The sequence below is a fragment of the Nerophis lumbriciformis genome, linkage group LG25 (genome assembly GCF_033978685.3).
Source record: "Nerophis lumbriciformis linkage group LG25, RoL_Nlum_v2.1, whole genome shotgun sequence".
NCBI classification, from domain to species: domain Eukaryota; kingdom Metazoa; phylum Chordata; class Actinopteri; order Syngnathiformes; family Syngnathidae; genus Nerophis; species Nerophis lumbriciformis.
In genome coordinates, this window is record NC_084572.2 from 35,519,303 (window position 1) to 35,531,802 (window position 12,500).

Here is a 12,500-nt window from a genome sequence, read left to right on the forward strand (position 1 = left end):
CACACACACACACACGTAATGAACGTAATGGTTTCTCCTCCCACCTGGAGTGGAGGGATTAATTTAAACATTTTAATACCTTTTGTTGCTCTATATTTAGAGTCCCAATTTTAATTGGAGACGCGCTGATAATGAGACTGAATTTCAAGTGTTTGGCAGGCGTCTACTCGTAGTACTTATACTCGTAGTAGCAGTATAAGTACCTCACTTTTAAGGCCACAGTTGGCGTGCAGGAAGTGAACAAAAGACTACAAAGTGCTCGCAGATAATTGTCTAATAAATACAAATAATGTTGAAGTATATTTATATTTTATTATAATTTTTTTAATCCGTTAGGGCTCCCTTCAAGGGGGCCCAGAAGGGTCTCAGTCATAAAAATGGTAACAATAAGTTTTAGGTTTTTTTTACACTTAAAACTTGCAATCAAATATTGATCTATTTGTCAATATTAAGTTTTCATGAATTTTTTTATTTTAAATTTTTTAGAAAATAAAACATTTTTAGGGCAAAAACACAAACTATGCAACAACCCCAAACCTTTTTCAAAGTGGAGTATTTAATGTGAACTAATCGGGGCCTTAAATATGTCATCAATTTATAACAACATTGATTTTGATTCATTATTACTATTTTTGCACAGAGGCAGTTTAAAAAAAAAATCACACTGAAATTCTCAGGGACCCAAAAGGGTCCCAGAAAATTATATATATATATATATATATATATATATATATATATATATATATATATATATATATACACACACATATATATATATAACTTTTTATCCCTGAGAATTTCAGTGTGATTTTTTTTAAACTGTCTCTGTGCAAAAATAGTAATAATGAATCAAAATCAATGTTGTTATAAATTGATGACATATATATATATATATATATATATACACACATATATACATATATATATATATATTTTTTTATTTATTTATATATATATATATATATATATACACACATATATACATATATATATATATTTTTTTTTTATATATATATATATATATGTTTTAAAAACATTTTTTAACACTTAAATTTCTAGATCAACTTTTGATCCATCCGTTATTTTTTTTAAATTGTTTTAAATCAAATTAAATATTTCAAAGTTCATAATTTAACTTGAAATAATTGGAGTCATTAATTTATAACAACATTGATTTTGATTCAGTATTATTTTTTTGCGCCAAGACAGTTTAAAAAAAATCACACTGAAATTCTCAGGGATCCAAAAGGGTCCCACTCACAAAAGTGTTAAAAATAATACTATATATATATATTTTTGATTTTATTTTTATTTTTAATTTTTTTCAATGCTTAAATTTCTAGATCAACTTTCGATCTATCCGTTAGTATATTTTAAAATTCAATTAAATTCAATATTTCAAAGTGGAATATTAATGTGAAATAATTGGAGTTTAATTTTTATTTCTGGAGCAATGACAGTTAATAAAACTAGCGCTATTAGAGTCAACATTGCAACTTTTTCTCCTTACATTTCCCTTGTTTGCTCTTTTATTCCACTTTTTGATGTAGTAGTTTATTTACAAGTGCCGGAGGTCATTAAAAAAGGATCATTGGGCTGTAGGTGGCCCCTGGGCCGCCCTTTAAACACTTCTGATATGAAGACTTCCTGTCCCTCGCTTTTATTGCGCACCGTGTGGGAATCACTTCCTCTTTGTATTGTATTGAATGTTCCAGATGAAAAAACCTTGTTTTACCTTCACACGTCTACCAGTTTGCCTCGTGGCGTCCAAGTTAAAATGTTGTTTCTACTCTCGAGAGTAAAGAGTCAAAAGGGGCCAAAGACGAAAGCCTGAGGGATGCCAAATTGAAACTTTTCCCAAGATTTACATTTGGGGCACAGAAGTTTGTGCCCCGCAGGTAAACCAAACTAAAGCAGTTGGAATCTGGGCCACTGAGGCTGACCCACTTTTCTGCCCTCGACTGAACTGATTAATATCCGCTTTCATAGCGCTGACTTACGTAGCAGCATAGAAAAGTAGCACAGAAAGGTAGCTTAGAAAGTGTATAAAAGTAGCGCACAAAAAAAGCCTAGAAATGTAGCGTACAAATGTAGTGTTTATAAGTAGTGTACAAAAGTAGCGTACAAAAGTAGTGTATATACTGTAAGTAGTGTACAAAAGTAGCGTACAAAAGTAGCGTACAAAAGTAGCGTACAAAAGGAGTGTATATAAGTAGTGTACAAAAGTATCTTACAAAAGTAGCGTACAAAATTAGTGTATATAAGTAGTGTACAAAAGTATTGTACAAAAGCATCGTACAAAAGTAGCCTAGGAATGTAGTGTAAAATGTAGCGTACAAAAGTAGCGTACAACAGTAGACTAAAAATGTAGCGTACAAATGTAGTGTACAAATGTAGCGTACAAATGTAGCGTACAAAAGTAGCGTACAACGGTAGACTAAAAATGTAGCGTACAAATGTAGCGTACAAATGTAGCGTACAAATGTAGCGTACAAAAGTAGCGTACAACAGTAGACTACAAATGTAGCGTACAAAAGTAGCGTACAAAAGTAGCCTACAAAAGTAGCCTAAAAAAGTAGCATACAAAAAAGTATTGTTTAAAAGTAGCGTACAAAAGTAGCGTACAAAAGTAGTGTACAAAAGTATCGCACAAAAGTAGCGTACATACTATAAGTAGCGTACAAAAGTAGCGTAAAAAAATAGCTTATAAAGTAGCTTATAAAAGTAGCTTATAAAAGTAGCGTATAAAAGTAGCCTACAAAAAAATAGCGTACAAAAGTAACGTAAAGAAGTAGCGTTTAAAAGTGGCCTACAAAATTTGCTTACAAAAGTAAGCAAAAGTAGCCTACAAAAGTAGCTTACAAAAGTAGCTTACAAAAGTAGCTTACAAAAGTAGCGTACAAAAGTAGCGTACAAAAGTAGCCTACAAAAGTAGCCTACAAAAGTAGCGTATAAAAGTAGCGTTTAAAAGTAGCGTACAAAAGTAGCTTACAAAAGTAGCCTACAAAAGTAGCGTATAAAAGTAGCGTTTAAAAGTAGCGTACAAAAGTAGCGTACAAAAGTAGCGTACAAAAATGTAGCGTACAAAAGTAACGTAAAAAAAGTATCTTTTAAAAGTAGCGTATAAAAGTAAAGTAAACAAAGTATTGTTTAAAAGTAGCGTATAAAAGGGGCCCTTGATGTCCTAATAATAATAATAATAAGTAGACGGAGGGCCCGGGGCCCCGTGTGTCCAAAATGATTCCTTACTTGAGTCAAGTGTAGAGTTTTGGAGGTGCTAATAATAATAATATGTGCTAATAATATGTGCTAATAATATGTGCTTATGATGCTCGAGGGTTTTTGCTGGTCTCCAGCAGAAGTAGTGTGGCGCTGCTGAAAAGCGGAGAAATGGCGTGTTGTGTTCCTGGGATTAGAGCTGGTTTGGTGTTGTGTTCCTGGGATTAGAGCTGGTTTGGGGATTATTTCATCCTCACACGGATTATTCAGGATGAGACGCGCTCACGTTCCTGGAGGGCGGCTGGAGTTCTCACGGCCTCTTCCGCTTTTTTGTCTTCCCAGAACTGCCAAGTTTGTCCGACCCTCACATCCCCCTAGTGGCGCGTGAGATCATGCAGCGAATGATCCGCCAGTTCGCCGCCGAATATACCTCAAAAACTACTCAGGACGACCCGCCCCCGCCCAACGGCACCATGAAGGACCAAAGCCTGCCCAGAGCCGCCGCCTGCCCCCGCTCGCCGGGGCCCGCGCCCGCCTCGCCCCCGTCGTCCGCCTCCTCGTCCCCGCCGCCGGACTTCAGCCCCGCCGCCGCCGCCTGCGCCGAGAGCGGCAACGGCGCCCTCGACGGCGGCGGGGGCGGAGCCACAGCTGCTGCCTCTGCACAGAACCCCGTCCTCAGCAAGCTTCTCATGGCCGACCAGGACGGCCCGCTGGACCTGACCGTCAAGAAGAACCAGATGGAGGCGGAGCCCACGCAGCAGGGTGAGACACAAGGTGGGCGGGGCCACACATCCAATTAACGAGCTCACACATCATACTCGTTTAATTAAAGAGGCCCAGCAGGAGGTCGCGGTTCGATTCCCGACCCGGCTGTCGACAGCTCGCCGCTCGGACCCGCCTCCGACCGCAGCGTGACCGCCCGCCCTCGCTAAGCGCGGCTTTTAGGAAGCGGCTTAAACTAAGCCTCCTTGATTTTGGGATTTTGGCTTTCACACACCAGCAAAATATCCCAAATAAATGTCTTTAAATATCCCAAATAAATGTATTTAAATAAACCAAATAAATATATTTAAATATCACGAATAAATGTATTTATATATCCCAAATAAATGTATTTATACATCCCAAATACATGTATTTAAATACCCCAAATAGATGTATAAAATATCCCAAATAAATGTATTTACATATCCCAAATAAATGTATTTAAATATTCCACATAAAGGTATTTAAATACCCCAAATAAATGCATTTAAATATCCCAAATAAATATTCCAAATAAATGTATTTAAATATCGTAAATAAATGTATTTAAATATTCCGAATAAATGTATTTAAATATCCCAAATAAATGTATTAATTATCTCAAAGAAATGTGTTTATAAATCCCAAATAAATGTATTTACACATCCCAAATAAATGTATTTAAATATTCCAAATAAATATTCTAAATAAATGTATTTAAATATCGTAAATAAATGTATTTAAATATTCCAAATAAATGTATTTAAATATCCCAAAAAATTGTTTTAATTATCTCAAAGAAATGTGTTTATACATCCCAAATAAAAATCCCAAATAAATGTATTTAAATATCGTAAAAAAATGTATTTAAATATTCCAAATAAATGTATTTAAATATCCCAAATAAATGTATTAATTATCTCAAAGAAATGTATTTATAAATCCCAAATAAATGTATTTACATATCCCAAATAAATGTATTTAAATATCCCAAATAAATGTATTTAAATATTACAAATACATGTTTTTACATATCCTAAATAAATGTATTTAAATATCCCAAATAAATGTATGTACATATCCAAAATAAATGTCTTTAAATATCCCAAATAAATGTATTTACATATCCCAAATAAATGTATTTAAATATTCCACATAAAGGTATTTAAATACCCCAAATAAATGCATTTAAATATCCCAAATAAATATTCCAAATAAATGTATTTAAATATCGTAAATAAATGTATTTAAATATTCCGAATAAATGTATTTAAATATCCCAAATAAATGTATTAATTATCTCAAACAAATGTGTTTATATATCCCAAATAAATATTCCAAATAAATGTATTTAAATATCGTAAAAAAATGTATTTAAATATTCCAAATAAATATATTTAAATATCCCAAATAAATGTATTAATTATCTCAAAGAAATGTATTTATAAATCCAAAATAAATGTATTTACATATCCCAAATAAATGTATTTAAATATTCCAAATAAATATTCTAAATAAATGTATTTAAATATCGTAAATAAATGTATTTAAATATTCCAAATAAATGTATTTAAATATCCCCAAAAAATTGTTTTAATTATCTCAAAGAAATTTGTTTATACATCCCAAATAAAAATTCCAAATAAATGTATTTAAATATCGTAAAAAAATGTATTTAAATATTCCAAATAAATGTATTTAAATATCCCAAATAAATGTATTAATTATCTCAAAGAAATGTATTTATAAATCCCAAATAAATGCATTTACATATCCCAAATAAATGTATTTAAATATCCCAAATAAATGTATTTAAATATTACAAATACATGTTTTTACATATCCTAAATAAATGTATTTAAATATCCCAAATAAATGTATGTAAATATCCAAAATAAATGTCTTTAAATATCCCAAATAAATGTATTTAAATATCCCAAATAAATATATTTAAATATTCCACATAAAGGTATTTAAATACCCCAAATAAATGCATTTAAATATCCCAAATAAATATTCCAAATAAATGTATTTAAATATCGTAAATAAATGTATTTAAATATTCCGAATAAATGTATTTAAATATCCCAAATAAATGTATTAATTATCTCAAAGAAATGTGTTTATACATCCCAAATAAATATTCCAAATAAATGTATTTAAATATCATAAATAAATGTATTTAAATATTCCAAATAAATGTATTTAAATATCCCAAATAAATGTATTAATTATCTCAAAGAAATGTATTTATAAATCCCAAATATATGTATTTACATATCCCAAATAAATGTATTTAAATATCCCAAATAAATGTATTTAAATATTACAAATACATGTTTTTACATATCCTAAATAAATGTATTGAAATATCCCAAATAAATAAATGTACACATTTCTATCCATCCATCCATTTTCTACCGCTTATTCCCTTTGGGGTCGCGGGGGGCGCTGGAGCCTATCTCAGCTACAATCGGGCGGAAGGCGGTGTACACTCTGGACAAGTCGCCACCTCATCGCAGGGCCAACACAGATAGACAGACAACATTCACATCTCAAATACATGTATTTAAATACCCCAACTAAATGTATTAAATATCACAAATAAAGGTATTGAAATATCACAAATAAATGTATTTAAATATCCCAAATACAATTATTTAAAAATATCACTAATAAATGTGTATAAATATCCCAAATGAATGTCTTTAAATATCCCAAATAAATGTATTTAAATATCCCAAATAAATGTATATACATATCCCAAATAAATGTATTTACATATCCCAACTAAATGTATTTAAATATCCCAAATAAATGTATAAAATGTCCCAAATAAATGTATTCAAAAGTCCCAAATAAATGTATTTACATATCCCAAATACATTTATTTAAATATCCCAAATAAATGTATATACTTATCCCTAATAAATGTCTTTAAATATCCCAAATAAATTTATTTAAATATTCCAAATAAATGTATTTAAATATCCCAAATAAATGTAATTGAATATCCCAAATAAATATATTGAAATATACCAAATAAATCTATTTAAATATCCCAAATAAATGTATTTAAATATCCCAAACAAATGCATTTAAATATCCCAAATAAATGTTTTTAAATATCCCAAACAAATGCGTTTAAATATCCCAAATAAATGTATTTAAATATCCTGAATAAATGTATTAAAATATCCCAAATAAATGTATTTAAATATGTCAAATAAATGTATTTCTACATCCCAAATAAATGTATTTAAATATCCCAAATAAATGTATTTAAATATCCTAAATAAATATATTAAATATCACAAACAAATGTATTTAAATATCCCAAATACATTTATTTAAATTTTCAAAATAAATGTATTTAAATATCTCAAATAAATGTATTTAAATATCTCAAATAAATGTATTTAAATATCTCAAATAAATGTATTTATACATCCTAAATAAATGTATTTAAATATCCCGAATAAATGTATTTCATTATCACAAATACATGTATTTAAGTATCCCAAATAAATATATTAAATATCACAAACAAATGTATTGGCACTCAGTATCAAGGGTTGGAATTGGGGGGTTAAATCGCCAAAAATTCCCGGGCGCGGCTACCACTGCTGCTCACTGCTCCCCCACACCTCCCAGGGGGTGATCAAGAGTGATGGGTCAAATGCAGAGAATAATTTCGGCACACCTAGTGTGTGTGTGACAATCATTGGTACTTTAACTTTAACTTGAACTTAATTTAAATATCACAAATGCATTTATTTAGATATTCCAAACAAATGTATTTAAATATCTCAAATAAATGTATCTATACATCCCAAATGAATGTATTTACATAGCACAAATAAACTTATTTAAATATCCCAAATAAATGTATTTATGCATCCCAAATACATGTATTTAAATACTCCAAATACATGTAAAAAAATATCCCAAATAAATCGATTTAAATATCACAAATAAATGTATTTACATATCACAAATAAATGTATTTAAGTACCCCAAACAAATGTATATACATATCCTAACTAAATGGATTTATATATCCCAAATAAATGTATATAATTATTCCAAATACACTTATTTAAATATCCCAAATAAATGTATTTAAATATCCCAAATAATTGTATTTAAATATCACAAATAAATGTATTTATATATCCTAAATAAATGTATATTAATATCCAAAATAAATGTCTTTAAATATCCAAAATAAATGTATTTAAATATCCCAAGTAAATGTATTTAAATATCCAAAATAAATGTATTGAAATATCCCAAATAAATGTATTTATATATCCCAAATACATGTATTTAAATACCCCAACTAAATGTATTAAATATCCCAAATAAATGTATTTAAATATCCCAAATTAATGTATTTAAATATCACAAATAAATGTATTTACATATCACAAATAAATGTATTTGAATACCCCAAATAAATGTATATGCATATCCTAACTAAATGTATTTATATATTCCATATACATGTATAAAAATATTCCAAATACACTTATTTAAATATCCCAAATAAATGTATTTGAATATCCCAAATAAATGTATTTAAATATCCCAAATACATTTATTTAAATATCCCAAATAAATGTATTTAAATATCTCAAACAAATGCATTTAAATATCCCAAATAAATGTATTTAAATATCTTAAATAATTGTATTTAAATATCACAAATAAATGTATTTATCTATCCCAAATAAATGTATTTAAATATGCCAAATAAATGTCTTTAAATATCCCAAATAAATGTGTTTATATATCCCAACTAAATGTATTTAAATATCCAAAATAAATGTATTGAAATATCCCAAATAAATGTATTTATATATCCCAAATACATGTATTTAAATACCCCAACTAAATGTATTACATATCCCAAATAAATGTATTTAAATATCCCAAATAAATGTATTTAAATATCACAAATAAATGTATTTACATATCACAAATAAATGTATTTAAATACCCCAAATAAATGTATATACATATCCTAACTAAATGTATTTATATATTCCAAATACATGTATATAAATATTCCAAATACACTTATTTAAATATCCCAAATAAATGTATTTGAATATCCCAAATAAATGTATTTAAATATCCCAAATACATTTATTTAAATATCTGAAATAAATGTATTTAAATATGCCAAATAAATGTATTTAAATATCCCAAATAAATGTATTTAAATATCTCAAACAAATGCATTTAAATATCCCAAATACATGTATTTAAATATCTTAAATAATTGTATTTAAATATCACACATAAATGTATTTATATATCCCAAATAAATGTATTTAAATATGCCAAATAAATGTCTTTAAATATCCCAAATAAATGTATTTAAATATCCCAACTAAATGTATTTAAATATCCAAAATAAATGTATTTACATATCACAAATAAATGTTTTTAAATACCCCAAATAAATGTATATACATATCCTAACTAAATGTATTTATATATTCCAAATACATGTATATAAATATTCCAATTACACTTATTTAAATATCCCAAATAAATGTATTTAAATATCCCAAATAAATGCATTTAAATATCTCAAACAAATGCATTTAAACATCCCAAATAAATTTATTTAAATATCTTAAATAAATGTATTCAAATATCCCAAATACATGTATTTAATTATCCCAAATACATGTATTAAATATCCTAAAAAATGTATTTAAATATCCCAAATAATTGTATTTAAATATCACAAATAAATGTATTTATATACCCCAAATAAATGTATTTAAATATGCCAAATAAATGTCTTTAAATATCCCTAATAAATGTATTTAAATATCCCAACTAAATGTATTTAAATATCCCAAATAAATGTATTTAAATATCCCAAATAAATGTATTTAAATATCCCAAATAAATGTATTTAAATATCCCAAACAAATGTATTTAAATATCCCAAATAAATGTATTTAAATATCCCAAATAAATGTATTTAAATATCCCAAATACATTTATTTAAATATCCCAAATAAATGTATTTAAATATCCCAAATAAATGTATTTAAATATCCCAATCAAATATATTTTAATATCCCAAATACATTCATTTTAATATCCCAAATACATTTATTTAAATATCCCAAATAAATGTATTTAAATATCTCAAATAAATGTATTTAAATATCCCAATTAAATGTATTTAAATATCCCAAATAAATAAATTTGAATACACCCAAATAAGCTTATTTAAATATCCCAAACAAATGTTGGGGCCACGCAATAAAACCTTTAAAAGTTCTGCTGCCATTATGTTTACATGCTAACGTTAGCATGCTAATATTCTCTGCTACCAATTAAGCTAATTATATATGTCTGACCCTAAATATCATGAATTTGAACACTTGGCGCCATATTTCAAAAATGCTACCCGTTCCCATGTTAGTATGCTAAAGTTAGCATGCTAAAGTTGAATGCTAGTATTTTAGCAAATTTTTTGCGTCCGTCCAGAATTATTGGATTTTGATACTTGAAAGTCTTAGAAGTATGGTAACTTTCCTTTTTTTATCATGCTAACATTATCATGCTAAAGTTAGCATGCTAACGGCCATTATGCTTACATGTTACCTCGAGCATGCTAATATTTTTTGCTAGCAATTAAGCTAATTATATATGTCTGAACCTAAATATCATGGATTTGAACACTTGGCGCCATATTTAAAAAATGCTACCCATTCCCATGTTAGCATGCTAAAGTTAGCATTCTAAAGTTGAATGCTAGTATTTTAGCAAATTTTTTGCGTTCGTCCAGAATTATTGAATTTTGATACTTGGCAGTCTTAGAAGTATGGTAACTTTCCTGTTTTTATCATGCTAACGTTAGAATGCTAAAATTAGCATGCTAACGTTCAACGCTAGCATTTGAGCTAATTGTATTAACTTTAAAATTTAGGCTTTTGATACTCGGCGCCATGGTAGACAGACGTGCCATCTTGCAAGTATGCTAACTGTTCCCTTCTAAAAATGCTAACGTTAATAATGCTAACATAAACTCACTTTTTATTTAATTAAAAAAAACAAAACTATTTTTTCCATTAACTTTGGCCTTCAGCCAGATGTTTGTTTGCAGCATATTCATCTTGTTTTTCTGCCTCCGGAGTGTTTTCCAATCTCACCTCATGTATTTGCTGCGATTAAATGATAAAAGCTCCTGAAGATTAGCGGGGCCACAGCGGCTCCGTGGCCCAGTTAGCAGCGCGCGGGTTAGCGGGGATGTCAAAGGTCAGATGCACTTTAGGGATTACAAACAGAGAAAGAAAAACATGCTGCCAAAGTGTCGCCACTTGGCGCTAGAAAACCTTTTGCTTTGCTTTGTTAGCAGGATTATTCCAAAAGTCTGTTCCAGGGTCAACATGTGGCCCTCAATAGTCTGTTCCAGGGTCAACATGTGGCCCTCAATAGTCTGTTCCAGGGTCAACATGTGGCCCTCAATAGTCTGTTCCAGGGTCAACATGTGGCCCTCAGGTTGTCTTCTCACATTTCCCTGACTTCAGTCCCACTTCACTTTCTTTAAGTTAGTGCTCGTTTATGTCAACCTTCCCCATGTTTATACACAAAACTTTATATCGATACACCAAACTTTATATTTATACACCAAGCTTTATATCTATACACCACACTTTATATTTATACACCAAACTTTATATCTATACACCAAACCTTATATATATACGCCAAAACGTTATATCTATACACCAAACTTTATATGTATACACCAAACTTTATATGTATACACCAAACTTTATATATACACCACACTTTATATTTATACACCAAACTTTATATCTATACACCACACTTTATATTTATACACCAAACTTTATATCTATACACCAAACTTTATATTTATACACAGAACTTTATATCTATACACCAAACTTTATATCTGTATGCCAAAACTTTATATATATATATACACCAAACTTTATATTTATACACCAAACTTTATATTTATACACCAAACTTTATATATATATATACACACCAAACTTTATCCATACACACAACTGTATATGTATACACCAAACTTTATATCTATAAGCCAAAACGTTATATCTATACACCAAACTTTATATCTATATGCCAAAATGTTATATATATATATACACCAAACTTTATATATTTATATATATATATATATATACACCAAACTTTATATATATACACCAAAACTTTGTATTTATACAACAAACTTTATATCTATACACCAAACTTTACATCTATACGCCAAAACATTATATTTATACACCAAAATTTTATATTTATACAACAAACGTTGTATCTATACACCAAACTTTATATCTATACAACAAAACTTTATATGTATACACCAAACTTTATATATATACGCCAAACTTTATATCTATACAACAAAACTTTATATGTATACACCAAACTTTACATATATATATATATATACGCCAAAACGTTATATATATACACCAAACTTTAAATGTATACACCAAACT

General features: G+C 28.5%; 1 protein-coding gene across 2 annotated transcripts in view; it reads left to right on the forward strand.

Annotated features, from left to right (window-relative positions):
• lcor (ligand dependent nuclear receptor corepressor) overlaps nucleotides 1–12,500 on the forward strand; it is a 175,070-nt gene that overhangs the window by 154,830 nt on the left and 7,740 nt on the right. The window contains exon 5 of one of the 2 annotated variants that reach the window (XM_061984296.1): nucleotides 3,562–3,993. In XM_061984296.1, coding sequence (XP_061840280.1) covers nucleotides 3,562–3,993 — 432 coding nt within the window. The remainder of the gene's footprint in view (nucleotides 1–3,561; nucleotides 3,994–12,500) is intronic. The other variant, XM_061984297.1, reaches the window with a different exon arrangement.